Source organism: Sminthopsis crassicaudata, chromosome 6 (genome assembly GCF_048593235.1).
Source record: "Sminthopsis crassicaudata isolate SCR6 chromosome 6, ASM4859323v1, whole genome shotgun sequence".
Classification (NCBI taxonomy): domain Eukaryota; kingdom Metazoa; phylum Chordata; class Mammalia; order Dasyuromorphia; family Dasyuridae; genus Sminthopsis; species Sminthopsis crassicaudata.
The window spans coordinates 26926010-26946835 of NC_133622.1; the positions used below are offsets into that span (position 1 = coordinate 26926010).

General features: G+C 34.4%; 1 protein-coding gene across 2 annotated transcripts in view; it reads right to left on the reverse strand.

The window, feature by feature from the left end:
- ARAP2 (ArfGAP with RhoGAP domain, ankyrin repeat and PH domain 2) overlaps positions 1 to 20826 on the reverse strand; it is a 209265-nt gene that overhangs the window by 37794 nt on the left and 150645 nt on the right. For both annotated transcript variants that reach the window (XM_074276137.1, XM_074276136.1), the window contains exons 22-27: positions 18921 to 19133; positions 14536 to 14641; positions 12641 to 12788; positions 11434 to 11502; positions 4766 to 4840; positions 893 to 1010 (exon numbers count right to left, since the gene is read on the reverse strand). In XM_074276137.1, the coding sequence (XP_074132238.1) occupies positions 893 to 1010; positions 4766 to 4840; positions 11434 to 11502; positions 12641 to 12788; positions 14536 to 14641; positions 18921 to 19133 (729 nt within the window). The remainder of the gene's footprint in view (positions 1 to 892; positions 1011 to 4765; positions 4841 to 11433; positions 11503 to 12640; positions 12789 to 14535; positions 14642 to 18920; positions 19134 to 20826) is intronic.

Genomic DNA, 20826 nt, shown 5'->3' on the forward strand with positions numbered 1-20826 from the left:
ACTTGGAAGAACACACACACACACACACACACACACACACACAGACGCATGGGTTCAGAAATATATTTTGCTCAAGGAGGAAATAGAAAGCAAAGAAAAGAAAGGGAAATTAGACACATAAGGAAGGGATTAGTCCTAAGGAAAACAAATTCTAAGCATGTCCAACAACATGCAATGTTCCTTTTGAGGTAACAAAGAATGGGTATCTGACAATGTGTGTCCATAAATCAGGAAATGGATAACCAAGTGGGGTATAAGGATCTGATGGAACCATAATGTGCAATAAGAAAATAAGGGATGGCTTCAGAAAAATCTGGGAAGACTTATGTGAACTGGTGTAGTGAATAGAGTATGAAGAACTATTTTATACAATGACAATAATGCAGCAAAGATAACTTGGAAAGACCTAGGAACTTTTATTGTGATTCTAGAGTAGTAATATGTTTATATAGACACACACAGTTTTTGGGAGGAGGGGATATGGCCAACATGGAAATTTGTTTTTACCCATAAATCTACCTGCACTTTGCCTATACATATTTACAAAACAGATTTTATTTTTCTTTCATTTTCAGTGGGGGAAAAGATAGAAGGGAAAGAAAGGAAAATTTTGCTGATTGAAAAAAAACAAATATATAATTAAAAAAAAAAGAACATGCAAGATTGTAATAAACTGATCAGATTGCTTCAATTAAAAAAAAAAAAATTAGTAGACAGTAGCCATATAGTCCACCCTAAATAATACTCAAGACATTTTCCATGAAAGGAAGGAATGAACTTTGCAAAGGATTTACCATCTTAAAAAAAAATGCAGTTTCTAAGTAAGATTTCACACAAAGACAACTCTAATTACTTCAATAGAATGCCACAAATAACATGAAAATTTGCTCACCAAGTTCCTCATTTTCAATGACTTCAAACGTAGCCCAGATATCCCCCTTGGCAGGGATGATATTCTTTATTGCTAATATATCATTTGTCAATTCTTCTGCTTCCATTACAGGTGATATCTAGAAGACAGGCAACATTTTTTTTTTCAAATAATAACAACAGATGGATGCATTAGATCACCGATGACCGACTTTTGGGTTCCCAGTTCTTGCCCAAATGTGGTGGTGTTGGTGGTGTTTTTAAATCAATTTTACTTCTATAAGTATCAATTCTGTTGTTTTTTTTTCTAGAGAAAACAGACACTTCAGATTTCTTTTTTAATTTGGAAATGTAAGGTATTCTTTAATATCTGTAACAGGAAAATGTAATATCACACACACACAAATATATATATATATATATATATATATATGTAAATAAATAGGAGGAAAAAAAAACAAAACAAAACAAGTATTCTGACTAGAACACACCAGCATCTAGATATTCTACAGATGGGAGAATCTGGCTGGACATAAGGTTTCTCTTTCCAATGATATGTCAATAGTCCCAAGAAAGGACTTTAGGCTTTTTAATTTACTAGAAAATGTACTAGCTTTACGCAGCTCTTTCTATCACGGAGCAGTTGGGTCCCAGCTGAGCAAGCCCAAACACCCCAGAGTTAAAACATTCGGTGAGATGCCTTTTTATGGGAAATGACAGATGGGGGTCTGCCACGGAATGCGAGGACAGGAGCAACGGCAGACAGTAAGGAATCCATCGCATCACCCTTGGGCTTTGCTCCTGCCAAATGCCAAAGCCTCGGGCACCCACATAAATGTGGACCCCTTCAGAGAGACTGGGCAGCTCAACTAAGGGTCGCTTTCAGTCTCAAACTGAAGCTGGCAAACATCAGATAGAATTCACTGATAATGAGAAATAAATAGGAAGTGAAGAAATTTGCTTTTTTGGGAGACAGATTTTTACTAACTACAGAATAATGTGCACTTTCTTACTTGATCTGTTGGGGTTAGGGCCTTTAAGCTTGATCATTTCTATTTATACCACATTTAGTAAATATTAACATATTCCATCTGTGAATGTGTATGGGAGAAAATAATAGGTGTTACTCGTGCATTCTGTTTTTTGTCATTGGTGGATTTTAATGTAAGTGCATGTTATAATCCAATTCAAAAATGTTTCCTTTCTAGAAATGTGATTATACTATGTAAGGGGCTGAAACTCTTGAGTCAATGCACTGAGGTGAGACAATCCGAGCACTTGAGGCTAATTATTGATTGGACAATACTCTATAAGAATATGCTTGGAAAATGGCCCTTCCCACTATCCTGTGCTGGCCCAATTATTTGGTGTATACAGAGAATTGTGGGAGGAACTAGGAGGTGCAGGGAGACTAGCCAAGGGTCACTTTTTCGAGAGAAATGGTGAGGTTGCAGAGATCCTCCAGGTCCACTCTTTTCACTTCTACCGCTAAAGACCGAGAATAAAGACTTTTGCTTATCCTGACTCCGGCTGATTCAAAGGCACCTAGGGTGCTAATGCATTCGCCACAATATTAAGTTTGGGGCAGAGAAAATCTCAATTAAAATGAACCAGGAGCCCGGTCAAGAGAATCAGATATTCCATGGCACTCAGAAATAACAAGACAAAGATCATATAAATGAGTTTACTTGAGTAATAACACAGTAGCAACAAAATAATTGTTACCTTTTTCAGGAGGGCTAGCAGAGATGGGAGTGGGAAAACCGGGCTTACAAAAAAGCTGTAGTGATAATGGCTACAAATCAAAAATTAACTTCCAAGTTTTTGATTCTGATTCTATAGATAATCAAATTTAAAACAGCATGTAACATATATACTTACAAAAGCAATTTCTCTCTCTGCAAAATGAGAGGGATAGATTGAGCTCTGTGATTTAGTGCAGGTTGAAGATTCTATAGAACTATTAACTCAGGATGAAGTTCTTCACCTTTATAGTGCTATGGATCCCTCTGACAAGCTGGTGTAAACTATGGACTCTTTTCTCAGAATAATGTTGTCAGGTGCACCCAAAAATACAAATGAGATCAATGACAAAGAGGGAAAAAGAACGAAGTGAAAATAAAGATGTCGTTTTTCACCCATTCAAATTCAAAGAGTGAAATTCATCCGTAGAGCTCTCAGCGATCTGTGGACACCTGTTTAAGAACCCCTGATGATCTATGAACATCTTTGTGTGAAGCTGACAAGTGTTAATAGGGCAAAGCTATATCTGAGTCTTTATTCGTGAAATAATAAGGATTCTTTTCTGACTTGGATATATTTTCCAATCAAGTCCCACTGGGATCTCAAATGTCTATCAATGATAAAGAGTAAATCTCAGGACAGCTTTGTAAGATTCAGAGCTGGAAGAGACCTAAGAGATCTACTTCAAGTCCTTTAATTTTTCTTTTTTTTTGTACATAAGGAAATTGAGGAATTGTACAGCCTGTAGATTCCAGAGGAAATATATGGATTACTGCCTCTAAAGTCAAGTCACTACAAGCTAAGTGATCCATAGTGATTCTACAACTATGCCTTTGGTCAAGAAACCACAGAAACTATTTCTAACATTTATTCAAAATTTAACAAATTATCTTGCCATTTTATTTATATTATAGCTGGAATCAAAGTAATGGTAAAGATTTTGTGGCTAATTTTCCATATTTCATTACTTATCACTGTGTATCATTTGTTGGACAATTTTTTCAAATTCTCTGAGTTTCTATTTATCTTGCAAAGGGGAAGGCAGTTAATTGTAATAGCTAACCTGCCTACTTTAAAAGTTATTTTGAATAATAAGTTAAATTGGATAATACATGAGTGCGTGACCTAGAAGAAGATCTAGCAAAGGAGACTGAGAAGAAGGGGTTAGTAAGCAAGAGAGGAATTAGGAGAGACCAAAAAAACTAAGGAGAAAGAGTATTTGGGAAGAAGGAAGAATTAATAATGTCAGAACAACCAAGGAAAGGAAGGACTGAGAAAAGGCTAATGATCTGGCAACTAAGAATATCTATAAAGTTAGACAGCTGGGAGGAATGGTAAGGTCCTAATCTGGATTCTGAGGGCTTTCAAAGGGGATGAGAGGAAAGCAAGTGGAAGTACCTTTGTGAGTTTTCTTACCAAGGGAAGACGGGATACAAAACAGAGATGGAAAGACTAAGTGAGGGGTGTTTTCAGGACAGAGAAGCATGGCCATGTTTGTAGGCAGTAAAGAATAAGCAAACAGACTGAGAGAGATTAAAAATAAATGAAAGAGTGGGATGGACAGAGACAGCAATTTGTTGGAGCAGACAGGATGAAAAAAGGCAGCTTGAACAAGTAGAAGGGTTAGCAGTGAGATAAGGAGAAGGGGCCACTTCGTCCTGTGAGACAGGGTGAGGAAGGAAGCAGGCAGTAATAGCACCAGAGTGGGAGGAAATAAGAAGAAAAAGAAGGAGCTCGTAGCAAATGACCTGCTTTTTTTTTTGTGAATTATACTAAAAGAAAATAGGGGGAGAAGTCACAGAGGTTGGGAATGTCATGAACAATCCCAACACTCATGGAGCTTACCAACTGATCCAGAAACTAGTTTATCTCTAAGACCTTTTTACCATTTAAAATTCAGTCATTCAGTAATATTAGCTATAACTTGGGAAACAATGGTAAAAATCAAAAAATCTCCCCAAACCACATAAAATCCTTTCCAGCTCTAGAAACAAGAACTTTTCAGAATTCTTTAATGACAGAAATATGCTAGACTTCAAATAAGACTAAGAAGACTATGACCTTGGAAGGAAATTTGGCTCCAAAGCATTTGTAAAAATATAATGTTATCAGAAATTTAGGAAAAAATTCAGTTACTCTTAAAGATACTCACTCTTATTATGATACTACAGTCAGGTTCTTTTCTTTCCACATATACTTCAATGAGCAAATCTCCAGCTTGTGAAACCTACAGAAAAAATATAAAGACATATGGTACCTATGCCATGATAAATAATTTTCCATAGTAAAGATTCTTCAAAAACTAGACTCATTTAAGCTATTTTTCAATTATCTTCATCTTCATGTTTAGGATGGCCTAAGAATCTCTGCTATCCAGCATGTTTTTCCATCTGAATAGCTGAAAAGATAAAGTCTGAAAACAAATTCACAATTAAATGGCTTCCAATTCAATGCTTTTATCCTACTGATTTAACTTCCTAAAAAGAGAACAGAGAACATGTTTCCATACAAAATATGTTTTCCACAACAGCTTAAGTTACATCCATTATAATAGATTTTGTGAAGGGAAAGGAAATGAGTCATGTACAATTATGTTTTAATCAATAGGACTAATATCAATGACAAAAATAGAAGACAAAACATCTAATCACACGGAAAATTATCCTTCCTGACTCTTACAAAGGGAGGTTCATTCAATGGGTTGAGACTTGGGCATAAATTAAAGTTGAATAAAAGATATAAATGAGTAAAAGAAAGGAAGAAAAAAGAAAATTATGTTAAAAGAGATGATATTAATCTAATTTTATACTGCAAGGCTCTGATGTATGGAAGGAATAGATTAATGTGGTGGATTGGTAAAAATAGGCTTTGGGAAAAAAAGAAAAAACAAAAGCTACTCTTTCTTTTTAATGGATTTGATTTAGTATCAGGGCTAGCCCTAGAGAGAGCAGTTATCTTAGTGATTATTCAGCAAAGGAATAAATAATAAATAATGAGAAAGGAAGAAGAAAAAAAAAGGACAAAGGATTAGGCTATATGCATAGTGTAATGCTGAAAATATTAATAAGAACACAAATGAAGTTGTGAGTAGTATTTTGATACTTTCACAGATGTTTCCTTACAACATGTTGCCAAACCAGAACAAAAATATAACAAGAAAAAAAATTTAAGTCATAATGGAGAAACAATGACTAGAGTGAAATTTGCTTCAAAGAAAAGAATCTAAAGGGAATATTTGCCAAGAAAATGTTAAAAATGTGCTTTGAAGAAATAATTTAATTATTCAGACAGCAAGCTTAGAAAAGCTTAAGGTTTTTTTTTTCTTTTTTAGATGGTGTGTCAGAAAAATACCGCAGAAAAAGGCTACTACTGACATTCTGATTTTCACTGTTTGCATAAACAAGTCTGCAGGAAGGATACATTTTAAAAATTAAAACAGTCACCAGAAACTACTTATAAAATACAGCCCAAGGGAAGAATAACTTAAGAATTCAAAAAGTGAAAGACATAAGAAATATCATGAGAAATAGTCCAGAGAACAGGTTTTGATGGATTATAGAAAACTTGAAGAAATAATGTATTTCCTAAGGGTTTTTGAATACAATATAATGCAATACAATACTATACTATACTATACTGTAATTGGGAGAATATTCTTTTTACCTGTTCTACTCATTTAATTAGAAAACTTTGACCTTCTTTGCTAATGAATGTAAGAAATAACATACAATAAATTGCCACATTGAAGTTGAACAATATTGCTAACTAGAATAGTTCTCAGTAACAACTTCTCCAAAATTAAATTCTCAATTAATAAATTGAATTGAAATTTTTATGAAAACAAAATTCAAAAGATGAAAGACATAATAAATATCATGAGAAATACTTTAGAGAACAAATTTTGATGGATTATAGAAGACTTGAAGAAATAATATATTTTCTAAGGGTTTTTGAATACAGTATAATGCAATACAATACAAGACTATATATAATTGGGAGAATACTCTTTTTACCTGTTCTACCCATTTAATTAGAAAACCTTGACTAATGCATATAAGAAATAATATACAATAAGTTTTCATATTAAAGTTGAACCACATTGCTAGCTAGAATAGTTCTCAGTAACAACTGAAACTTCAATTCTCAATTAATAAATGAAAATTTTTATGAACAAAGCAAATTTTTAAAATTCAGTAGGTCCAGAATTGACAATGTGACATATTTTTTCCAAGGGCTGAAATTAATCATTTCAGAAACAGCATGAATTTCTTCAGAAGAGATTCAAAAAAAGTTAAGGACAGTTCTGGGGCATGCAGGTTGGTTGTAAAATAGCATCTTAACCTCATGATTTCTTTCATAATAAATGATTTCATGAGCCTGTAGCCTATTTGACTTAAACAGCTCAATTTTATAGCATTTGTTGCATAACAGCATTAACAATTTTTATAATTAAAAGTTGTTAGCATTAAGCTATTAATGTTACTTAATATATTCATGTTAATCAATAATATAATTCCAAAAGATTTATAAAACATAGCCTTACTTACATTGTATAAAAGGAAGGGATATTTGATAAATAAAAGATGCTATGTGAATACAGGTTGATTTGGAAAAAACTAAGAAAATCTCCATGAAAGGAGTTTAAAAAATGTTTTGGGGAAAAGCTAAACTGTTACCTATGTAAAGTAGGAGAAATCACAGTATCTTTTTTTTTTAATTGCATTCTTTTATTTTTAGCATTTTATTTTTCCCCAGTTACAACATTAATTTTTTAAATTTTCATTTGTAGATCTCTCCCTTCCACTCCCTCTACACTCTTCACTTAAGAAGACATGCAATATGTTATGCTTATTTAAGGGTTATCATGCAAAACATTCCCATAAAGGTAATGTTGTGAAAACAGACCAAAAACAAACAAGCAAAACAAGAAAACCTCAAGAAAAAAATGGAAGGAGGAAGGAAGAAGGAAGGGAATGAGCTTCAATTTGTATTCAGACATGTTCAGTTCTTTCTCTGGGACTGGATAGCATTTGTGATCATAAGTCCTTCTCAAATGCCTTAGTTCATCATATTGCTGAGAATAGCTAAATATTCACAGCTGATCATCTTACATCATTCGCACTAAATACATTTCACTTTGCATCAAATCATGGAAATCTTTGCAGATTTTTCTGAGCGCATCCTGCTTGTCATTTTTTATAGCACAATAGTATTCTATCACAGGAATGCATTTTCTTCAACCATTCCCAACGGATGTACAATCCCTCAATTTCCAATTCTTTACCCTCAGAAAAGAGCTGCTATAAATATTTTTCCACATATACATCCTTTGCCTTTTTGCTTTTTATCTCTTTTGGGATATAGACCTAGGAATGGTATTGCTAGGTGAAAGGGTATGCCTTGCTCTTTGGATATGGTTCCAAAACAATCTAAAGAATGGTTGAATTGGTTCACAATTCCACCAACCATGCATTAATGTCTCATTTTTATCAATATCCCTTCCATCACTTTTCATTTTCCTTTTCTGTACAATTAACAAATCTAAAATAGTGCCTGAGAATTGACTGAATTTGCATTTCTCCAATCAATAGTGAGTTAGAGCATTTTTTTTTTTTAACATGGCTGTTGACAGTTTCAATTACTTCATCTGAAAACTTCATATTTTTTGATCATTATTAATTGGGGCATGGCTCTTATTTTAACAAATTTGATCTGGTCCTCTGTATGTTTGAGAAATGAGAACCTTCATTATAGAAATTTGTTTGAAATTTTTTTATCACAATTACTACTGCTTACTGTATTCCTCCCCCTTCCCCGACCGTGTATGTTCTATTCTCTCTCTTCTTTCACCTGCCCTTCCTCAAAAATATTTTGTTTCTGACTATTCCCTCCTTTCAATCCACCACTCTCCCTTCGATCACCAAGCCTCTTGACCTCCTAGCTTCCCAAAAGATAAAATATATTTATACACTCAATTAATTGTATATGTTATTCTTTCTTTTGATGCCAGTTAAGGTCCACTCATTCCCCTTCCCTTCCCTTCTTTACTTCCACTGTAAAAGTTTTCTGTTACCTCTTTTATATGAGAAATTCTACCATTCTACCTCTCTCCTCTCTTTTTTTAATACATTCCTCTCTCACCCTTTTTTTTAGATATCAGCTTTTCACATTCAACTCAGAGGCGTGCCCCATGTGTACATATATTCCTTCTAAATGCCATAAATAATAAGACAGTTCTTATGAGTTACAAGCAACATCCTCTCATGTGGGAATATAAACAGTTTAACCTTAAGTCCCTTATAATTTCTCTTTCCTACTAAAGAAGGGAAAGGGACCTGTATGTTCCAAAATGTTTGTGGCAGCTCTTTTTGTAGTGGCTAGAAACTGGAAGATGAATGGATGTCCATCAATTGGAGAATGGTTGGGTAAATTATGGTATATGAATGTTATGGGATATTATTGTTCTGTAAGAAATGACCAACAGGAGGAATACAGAGAGGCTTGGAGAGATTTATATCAACTGATGCTAAGTGAAACGATCAGAACCAGAAGATCATTATACACTTCAACAATGATACTATATGAGGATGTATTCTGATGGAAGTGGATATCTTCAACATAGAGAAGAGCTAATCCAATTCCAATGGATCAATGATGGACAGAATCAGCTACACCCAGAGAAGAAACACTGGGAAATGAGTGTAAACTGTTTGCATTTTTTGTTTTTCTCCCCAGTTATTTTTACCTTCCGAATCCAATTCTTCCTGTGCAACAACAACAATAACAACAACAACAACAATAAAATTCGGTTCTGCACATATATATAGTACCTAGGATATACTATAAGATATTTAATATGTATGGGAATGCCTGCCATCTAGGGGAGGGGGTGGAGGCAAGGAGGGGAAAATTCAGAACAGAAGGGAGTATAAGGGATAATGTTGTAAAAAAAACCACCTATGCATATGTACTGTCAAAAAATGTTATAATTATAAAATTAATAAAAAAAATTTTTTTAATTCCCTTTCCTGGTTATCTTTTAATGCTTCTCTTGAACCTTAAATTTTAAAGTCAAATTTTCTATTTGGATCTGGACTTTTCATCAAGAAAATCTGAACATCCTCTATTTCAATGAATGGCCATTTTCCCTCCAGAATAATTATATTCAGTTATGCTGAGTGGGGGATTCTTAGTTGCAAGCCTATCTCCTTTGCCCTCCAGAATATCATTCTAAAGCCTTCCAATACTTTAATGTAGAAGCTGCTAAATCCTGTATCATCCTAACTGCAGCTCCATAACACTTGAACTGTTTCTTTCTGGCTGTCTGCAATATTTTCTCCTTGACCCTGGAGTTCTGAAATTTGGTTATATTATTCCTGAGAATATTTCATCTCCTCTTTTAAGAGGTGACCAGTGGATTCTTTCCACTTCTTGTATTTTACCCTGTGATTATAAAATATCAGGTCAGTTTTCCTTTAAAGTTTCTTGAAAGATAATGTCTAGCTTTTTTTTTTTTTTTTTAAATCATGAGTTTCAGGTAGACAGAAAAAATTTTAAATTGTCTACTGGAACTAATTTCCCCAAATGTTGTTTTACCAATGACATAGGCCTGGGGAAGAGCTCAAGAGAGTCCCTGCCATTACTGTGCTTCCTTGGTCCCACCTATTCTGAAATCATAGTGTACTTGATGAAATAATTTGGCAAGAGAATAAGACTGAGGGGAAATGACTTATGTTTTCTAATTAGTGTTATGATTTAATAACAAAGCCATATAATATAAATGTGATAATGTTCAAGTCAGTGTTTTCACTCACACTCTCTCAAAACCTTTCTTTACACGAAAATATTCTTGAAATTTTCAAACACTCTAAAAACATTTAAGAGAAAATCACATATATGTGAAAAGTTTAAATGTAGAAAACTGACATTCTCCTTTAGATTTGCAGTGATACGTGTACAAAAATGTGGCAGCTCTTTTTGTAGTGGCAAGAAACTGGAAACTGAAGGGATGCCCATCAACTGGAGAATGGCTGAATAAGTGATGGTATATGAATATTATGGTTCTATAGCAAGATTATGTCAGAGAGGCCTGGAGGGATTTATATGAACTGATGCTAAGTGAAATAAGCAGAACCAGGAGATCATTATGCATGGCAACAGCAAGATTATACAATGATCAATTCTGATGGACGTGGCTCTTTTTAACAGTGAGATAATCCAGGCCAGTTTCAATTGTTCAGTGTTAAAGAGAGTCATCTACACTGAGAAAGAAACTGTGGGGACTGAGTGTGGACCACATCATAGCATTTTCATTCTTTTTGTTGTTGTTTGCTTGCATTTTGTTTTCTTTCCCATTTTTCCCCCTGTTTGATCTGACTTTTCTTGTGTAGCAAGATAATTGTATAAATATGTATGTATATGTAAATTTGTATAATCATGTATAAATATGTATATAATGCAACATATTTTATTTAATATATATTTTAACATGTATAACATACATTGGATTACTTGCCATCTAGGGGAGGAAGTGGGAAGAAGGAGGAGAAAATCTGGAGCACATGGTTTTGGAAGGATCAATGTTGAAAATCTATCCATGTGTTTGTTTTGAAAATTAAAAGCTTTAATTAAAAAAAAAATTTTGTAATGATAAATTCAAGTTCTCCATAGGCATAAATAAGTCACTGCATGAATCTACAAAAACAATCATTTTTCAATCTATATTACTTTCTGAAGCAAAGAAAATTTGAAAACAAATACACCTAAAAACTTGAATTAACAATATAACAATTATTACAAACATCTGTTTTCACTACTTACTTGAGTGTCTTTCCACTTGGTAATAAAGCTGTTTTCTATATCCATCTGCCTGACTTGATCTTCTTTAACCTATTTGAAAACATAATTCAGATAATTTTCATTCCTACATAATAAAAATAGCCACTTTTGTTCAGAAATTCTAACAATTAAAAAACGATCAAGGTAAAAATAAATTAGAGCAGCTATTTCAATTGGAATGGGGTCAAAAACTAAAGCCAGAATCAAGCCACCAGAATAATGTTTTAAACAAGTTTAGAAAAATTATCTATATGTGTACTATATGTTTCTGTAGATTACTGATGCTTTTACAAAAGACATGATATTGCAAAGATACTAGCAATAAGTAGGTTGATTAAGCATGTGGACTAAGTTCACATTTTTTTTAAAGGGTGAAGCACTATTTTCTCATTCTGAAAGATAAGTATATGTGAAAATTTCCATCATTTTTATACTTCTCATAGAGACATTCACAACAAAGCTTCATTTTAATCATTCATTTTCTCCTTTAATCATGCAGAAACAGTAATAATATATGAAAAAAGGATGTAAAAGAGAACCAAGTAGCCTAAGTGTAATTATGAAACTATGGAATACATTCCTAGATAACTTTTTTAAAAAATGCTGCTGTAGAATTTATTGTTAAGAAACAATAGTTTATGTTCTACTCAATAGGAAATTTAGAGTAATTTCATGAAAAATAGATTCCATATGGTATTCCAATTTGATTCACAATACTGTGGTGCTAATGTTCTGATGAAAGATTGCATTCTTGATTTTACAACATGCCAAATTTAAAAATCTGATAAATATTTTAGCATCTTGTTTCCAATAAGGGTCATAAAAAAATCCCCACAAATTGTAATCACCAGAATTAAACAGGATGACATTTATTACTCATTTTATAAAATTCACTCATTCCACACATTTACCAGGCATTTAATGTGCACATATTTAATTAGAGAAAATCTATAAGTAGAATTATTCTACCCAATGTATACCAGATGGTAAGGAAATTCTAAAACCCACCTGAATTTAAATGTATGGCCAGAGTTTTAAGAGTTTAAACTCTGAGAAAATATACTCTAATTGTAAAAAAGATCCACAAAGTTTTAAACATATACCATTATCACAAACACATTTCACATCCCAGGTTACAAACAGTGCCATCCAAACTATTCTCTATATTAAATATTCTACACATATTTACCTCAAACACTTCAACATAATAGTTAATAAGGTCTTCAATTACATTTACTTCTTCACTAGTTTGTCCTTTAGTTTGAAACAAGTAGGATGAAAATACCATTGCTAAACTGTGAGAGTTCATCTGGTTGATCTCTGAGCATTTCTGAACCCTGTTAAAGAAAAATATGTCCAATTAAAACACAATATTTTGACAGTATCTCAAAAAAAAAACTGCTAGGAAAGATGAAAATCACTGTAGTTTCTTTCAACAACAATCACTGTCAAATATTAATTGAGAGTCTAGTCCTAATGAAGCACACTAAGTGCTATGAAACATGATCTCATATGCCAAAGATTTTAAACTCTAGTTGAGGAGACAAATAAAAATGTAAACAAGCCAATGAGTTAAATAATTTTCAAGACTATATGACATTAAGGCTTTCTTTTTGTATAAATAATCTGATGCAAATAATTATTTACACTTTCCAACATATGGACATGAATGAGATAGTCAGAGTCTTGAAAAGTTATATGTACTTAAAAATAAAAAAAAAAAAAATATATTCAGTTGGAGATTTCTGATTCTCCTGAATTATAAAATTAGGGCTGCTGGCTTATCATCACAAGGAACAGGTGAGAGCAACTAGAGGAGAAATGCAATGAGGGTCTTCAGAGTGAATTTTAATGGAGACAAATATCAGTTTGTCCATAAAAATCCCAAATTAGATCATCCTTACGTGACCTTGAGGCAATTTACAATTTATTGTTATTATGACAGTTATTGTCATTGTCATCATATGACATTGTTATCATAACAATGAAGTTGTGCATTGTGAGTATGTGAGGGGATTGTGACTGTATTGCACAGAAAATTACAAGTCCAATGATTAGCCCCAAAGAACTGAATCCATAATCCCCGGAGCACCACGCACACTCCACACAACCCCCCATTCTGAAGAGCTTCTAGAGAAATGCCATTGCCTCTTGTTTCTCTGGACTCGCTGCTCCCCAAGATACTTTGTACAAGTCAGTCAGAGGACATACATCATGTCTCATTTCTCTGGGTTGACTGCTTCCCAAGATACTTGGTACTACTCAGTCCGAGGACATATATCACGAGGGAACTACCTGTATGTTTCCTTTTCAGCCCTGCCTAGGATAGAAAAATGCGTATGGGGAAGAAGGCTCGCTCGGTATGAGGCACTGACATGGTATCCATCAGACTTGATTAACGGAACCCCTCAATGTCCCTGGGGATGCTGGACACTGAAGCGTAGGGCCGGCTGTGATGGACAGAGCTGCCACTTCAGGGCTGGCGGGGATGGGAAGTGGAGCGGCTGATTTCCATCTGAGTCTGTGTATCCTTCAAATAAACAATTCTAGTCCTCTCAGTCAGTTCTGCCAGCTTGTGACTCAAACACCAATTGGTCGGCCTGTCAGGCTAATATAATCATATAACAACTCGCCATATGGCACTTTAAATGTTAGAAAGCACTCTACTCAGGACTCCAAAAGAGCCTTCTCATCAAAGTTTAATTTGGTCATTACGACTTACATCACTGTTTATAGCTTAAAAATGGCAAGTCTGTCAGCAAACTAAAAATGGACTTTATATGGTCAAAGAGATTGGCTACAACCAAAAGGAGGAAAAAAAAAAATAAATAAAAAATAAAAAACAGTGGGTAGGATAATGTCAGTGGATAGAGTGCTTAGGAAACCGTGGCCCTGAATTATTCCTGTGACTACCGGCAAATCGTTTAAGGTGTCTGAGCTTCTCCAGTTCTCCAAGACTACAGAGTAGGGCGCCGTATTTAACCAACCACGTTGAAAGCTTCGGACATTCGGGCCTTTGTTCACACCGGTAGAGCTGAAAACTGTGTACTGATGATATAGCCAAAAGTTTCTGCATATACTGACCTGTAAAGGTGTTCAATTATAGCTGCCAAAGTTGCCCTGTTGACTCCAGGGAGTGTACGGATAAATGTACTGTATTTTTTAACTCTCTCTTTGTCATCCTGATTATCTGGCAAAGAAAAAGAAAAGCATAACAATTCAAGGCAATTCTATAAACATTTATTAAGCACACACTAAGTACAGGTAGGTGAGGTTCTGATGAGGAGTCAGTGAGTGTAAGAACAGAAGATGTGGGGGGTGGATGGGGAGAGCATACAAGAAAGTAAAAAGACAACAGCCTTCACTTTTTAAAGTTTGTCAGTACAGGGCCAAGTACCAAATTCTAAGAAGGAAAAGAGGTAAAAATTTTCTGCAGTTAAACAGTTGATAACAATTAAAGTTGGAAAGGGTGATATAGGTGAAAGAGCCAACTTCAAAATGGGCACCACAGGGATAATCGGATGAAAGACCCTTTGTACTTTGCCCTGATCAGACAAAAGGGAGACAACTGTATTCAGTTGGGAACCACCATTGAGAAAGGGCACTGATAAGTTGGAGAATATTTAAAGGGCTACACAGAAGGTAAAAGAGCCTCTTAAATGCAAATGAGACGAGGAGCCAATAGAGGACCTGGGGTGAAATTAAGCTTATTGAAAAAAAGTCAGAGGGATATAAAAGTTGTCTTCAAGGATCTGACCATGTGAAAGAGAGAGAAAACGTGTTCTCTGAGACCACAAGAGACAGAATTAAGAACAATATGTAGTAGTCACAAAAAGGCAAACTTGGGTTTGATGTCAGGGAAAAAAATCTGAAAATTATAATGGTTTGGGGGGAGGAAGTAATGAGTGACTCTTCTTAAGGATTTACAAGCAAGAGCTGGATCACCATGTGTTGGGTAATTGTTTTCCTCCTCCAGTCTATAATAACCTCTCTTATACTATATCTACTCAGGACTCTCAGCTCCCAAATGTTCACTTCTTCCCTGTTGTTCTTGTGTAAAATTCAAATATCTATGTCAATGAAGGCCTTCCTCAACCAGGTACCTTTGTAACTATTCTCCCACACTGACGCTAAAATCACAGACATGTCAACTTTACAATCCTAAAAATCAAACACATCCTCATAATTCCATGACTGCTCAAGATCACCTGTTCAACTATCCCCTTTAAAGCCAAACTTAAATCGCGCTTCTAATAGGAAACATTCCCCAATCTTGTCCCTCTCAGGAACATTATCATGGAACATTGGGTATGGTAGCACTCTGGGTTCATAACTCATCCTTTTACTAGACTGTAAACTCTGGAATATAAGAGTTATGTCTTAACTCAGCTTAGCAGTCCCAAAGCACCTAGCACAATGCATAGCATTCTAAGTGTTGGCCCTTCAGATTGGTTTGTGGATTGATCAATTGGCTGGAATGGAGAATATATAATAATAGGAAGCAGTATGAAATGGAATGTGAAAAGCAGATGGTGTTAGATTGTAGAGAGTCTTGAAAAATAACCTTATAAGTTTGTTCAGTGGGCTATAGGAAAACCATGTAAAAGCTATTTAGAAGGAAAGTGAAATAGTCAACTGTGTGCTGATGCTGAGAAGATTCATCTGGTACTCACAGGTAGAACTGATGGGTGGAGGAAAAGAAATTGAGACAAAGAGACTCATTTTAAGGTCATTGAAAGATACAAAAAACAAAACAAAACAAAAAAACAACCACATCAACCAGATGGTAGCAGGAAGAATGGATAGAAGAGATATTTCAAAGGGAAAATTTATAGAGAGATAAGAAAAAGAAGGGGGAAAGAGGAATCATATTTTTAACATATAGGTGATGGAAAAACTGTAGATTAAGAGAATTCAAGAAAAAGAGGACAACGATCAGTTATGGGTGAGCAGTCTGGAGTTGATAAAAGAGGATGATTTTGGAGATAAATATTTATAAATTTTATATATATATATATATATATATATATATATATATATATATATATATATATATATATATATATATATATATATATATATATATATATATAAATAAAATAAAGTAAGAGTTAAAGTAATGAGAGTGAAAGTGATCAGATAAATTCATAGATTACAAGTCTTTCAAGTTGTCTACAATTAGTAGAGAGGGGAAAGAAGAAGCAGAATTAGATAAAGAGTAATCAGAATGATAGTATTAATATTGTAGAGAAAAGAGAAACGTATTTAAAGATTTAGTATATCTCCACGCTAAGCATGGTTCTTCTGGTAGGTTAATTCTTAACCTAGACCACCGTTCTAAGAAGTAGCCTAGGCAGCCTCGCTTCCCTTATTGTCCAAACTTCCCCACCTCCTCAACAGCTGTCCTGCTCCTGCAGGTACCCTCCCGTTGGCCTACAGGAAGAAATAAGCCTCTTAAGGATAGAGAAAGTTTTATGTGATTCTATACACTTAGTATGTATGCCTGACACATGTTAAGCATTGAATAAATGTTTTTGTTTACTTCAGTGCAAAAAGACTTTATTTTTTTAAAAAAATCAGAGGAAAATGAGAAAGAATAGCGGTTATAATGTCAAATTCTGCTGAGAAACTAAAACAAATGCTAGGGCTAAAAAAAAAAGAAAAAAAAAAAAGCCCTGGATTTTACATTAATAATCTTTAAGAAAATGATTTCAGCAAAGTGCTGGAGGCAGAATCTGTACTGTAAAGAGGTTGAAGAATGACTGAACAAAAGTGAAGGAGAAATAAGTAAATCAACTGGTCCACAAGAATTCACTAAACGCACTATTTCCAGAAATAAAAATGGTGGAGTAAGTTTGAGGAAATTTAAAAAGGGAGGTTGGGAGGGATGACAGAGACAAGAATGAAAATGTTTTAAGGGCTGAATGTACCCAGAAAGAAAAGTTCTTGGAGACCTGTAAATCAAAAAGCTAAGTGAAAATCTGCATCCAGAAGCATCCTTCACTTGACCGTCCTGAGGAATAAGGCATCATTGATGGTTTTATTAAAAAAATGAAGAAATTTGCACTTATACATTTTCTCTCTATTCCTTACTTTTCTGGGGAAAAAACCCCGCAATTCTTCCCATTCCTTGTCTTCCTGACTTCAGGGCTGGTGCTGTATCTACTACGTCACTAGCTGCCCCACACAACTTTCTTTACAACTATCTCTTTTGTACTGAGATTCCTGGGGTTTGCCATACTCATCTAAGTAAACATGAGTCATCTAATACAACCTTTTAAATTCTCAATTTACATACCGGCATATGTGATGCATGTATACACATGCACACAGCCTGGAGAGATCATTGCTATTATCCTCATCTTATTCATGAGCAAACTGAACCTGAGAGAAGTTAAGTAACACTCTCTGTCTCTGTCTGTCTGTCTCTTTCTCTCTGTGTCTGTCTATCTCTCTTTGTCTCTCTGTCTCTCTGTCTCTCTGTCTCTCTCTCTCTCTCTCTCTCTCTGTCTCTCTCTCTCTCTCTCTCTCTCTCTCTCTCTCTCTTTCTGTCTCCTTCTCTGGTATTAACACCATAAATGGTAAAGAGGATCATATCTAATTATCAATGATTATTCTTCTTTCATGACTTCTACCTGTGAAATAACTTTTTTTCAAGTTGCTTATCATCTAAACATAGAATAAAAATCTTATCAAGAAAGAGACTAGGTATAGCTTCAATTATGGGCAATTTTAAAAATAAGCTGATAGCAAAGGACCGAGCTCTCACTGGCATCAATTTGGTCCCATCATTGATTATATTTAAGTTACTTACTGGAGAAAATTCAATTTCTTGGTTCTTTAACACTAGATTCTAAGGAAGCTAAAGCTAACTCCAAATTTCTTCAAAAGTTTTCTGGTGGTTTGATCAAGGTGCTAAAATTTCAATAAATGATGTCCAATGAAACTGAGGACAAAAAAGAAATACGGACCAGTTTCTATTGGAAAAGCTAAAATAAACATGGGGAAGATTTAACAGTCAAATGAAGAGATTGGAAATACAAACTCACTCATCATCGAATCTAATTTACCATGAATTCTTAAAGCCTATGCCAAGAAAAGTGAACATTCAAAAGAACCCCACCAGTGTGCAATAGCTTCTGAGAGAGATCTTGTGTTTGAAAGTCAGAGTGCAAATAAGCAGGCACTGTGAAATTTAACCAAATCTAACAAATGACCACATACCACCTCAGATTTTACTACCAAATTTTCTAACTGAGGTCTCTATCTTCAGCTTTGAAAAGACGCATACAAATTCTATAGCAAGAGAATTCTCTTCACCCGGTTCTCACCAACTTTTAGAAATGTAATGTGCAGCATAAAATTAAGATAAAAATCAATGTAAATCCTGAATAGTACAATATAACAATAACTACTGCGTGCATAGACTCCATTAGATATCATTTTCCTTGATTTTCTGCATATATTACCTAACGCAGAGATCCAGTATGGATAGAGCTCTTTAGTAAGAAGTGCATCATCTATGTCAGACAGAAAACTTTTCAACACGTCGGTCACATCTTCTAGCTGATGCTTCCCAGCCCTCAATTTAAAGCTTCTGGCATCTTTTTTGAAGCTTTCCAGGAGCTCACTTATGCGGAAGGAGTCCCCACTTTTCTGATAAATATGTTTGCTTCCCAAACCTTCAGAAGAAAATTAAAAAACTAGGATTAGTCTAAAATTAAAATATAAACTGATGTGAAGAATGAAATTTAAACGCATGCATATTGTGTAACAAGGAAGAACAAATGGATTATCAAAAGATCTGTGTGCATCTATTATTTCTTCTCTAGCCTCCCAACTTACCAACCTAAATTAATAGTAACATGCTCAAGAATGAAAACTAGACGCATACTCCAGTCAAATCAGAGAATAAATTCAGGTGAATTTTTTTGTGTTTTTTTTGTTTGTTTGTTTTGTTTTTGGCTGAGAAAATTAGGATTAAGTGACTTGCCCAGGGTCACACATCTAGGAAGTGTTAAGTGTATGAGGTGGGATTTGAACTCCTGACTTCAGGGCTGGTGCTCTATCTACTGCGCCACCTAGCTGCCCCATTCAGCTGAAATTTAAAGTACACATAGTTACCTTCATGAAATAAATGCAGTATTTGTAAACTTTTTGCTACTTTTTTTTTAAACAGATGTGAACAAACTGTTTCTTCTGTTTTAAAAACTGACCAAAGATGCCTAAACTCAGGTAGATCTCTGGAGTTTACATCAAAAGGCAGGAAATTCAAAATAATGGTTGTCACAAAAGCCCTGTCTTCTGGCAATTATGTTTCGAATATTGGCTTGTAGATGATGCAGACCAATGGCTATGGTCCCAATAACTTGAATTTTTCATATTTTAGATTTCCTCTTCCACCACATAAATTTCCATGGGCACAAAATTCATGAACAGAAGTTTTCCATTAGATTTATTACTAAAATTTTAAATAACAATTAAGAAAAATAGCTAAGTCGGAACAAATTTAGGGGTATATGCAAAATGATCTTCATCACTATAAATATAGACAACAATGAGAAAGTTGTTTTCTTTCAGGAACGTCCAAATTTCTACAGTGAAGACGGAAATAACTGAATAAAACCCACCCATTTTTTAGACCACAATGTTGAGCCTTCATGGAACTGCAAATATATAAAAATATTCAACAAAGTTTCATCTCTACTAGTAATGGAAAAATTCTAATTGGAGAATGGTGTGTATGTGTGTGTGTGTGTGTGTGTGTGTGTGTGTGTATGTATCATATGCATTAAGTGAACAAAATAAACAACTTCTGTAATTACACACCCTAGAGAGACTCCTTTAATAGTTAAAATACCCTGACTACTGAACTTCTTTCAGAAATTTGTTTTCCCTTCAAAATCAGGGATGTAATAAATATTGTAATTACCAACTCACAAGGTTACTGTACAGAATGGACTTTGAAAACCTTAAAAAGTTTTGATATGTGTTTGAATTTGGAATTTTCACTGCTTTGTTTAAAATACTGCTAAATGTAAGAGGTGAGGGACAAAAGAGGAAGGGAGAAAAATATGAAGAGGATTTGCAAGATATTTCAATTATAAATTAAATTTGCTGAACCCCATCAGTGCATTTCATTTACTTTTCTGTCATTTACTACTGCCAAATTTCATGGTAATTTTGGAATGCTAAGATTGAACAACTTCATCTCAGTAGAGAACACGCGTTATCCTTTCCACCAGACTACTCAAAAGTAACCGATTTGTTACACCCAGAGAGAGGATATGGGCCCGAGTGTAGTCACATCCCAGTATTTTCATTTTTTGTTGATGTTGTCATTTGCTTACATTTTGTTTACTTTCTTATTTTTTT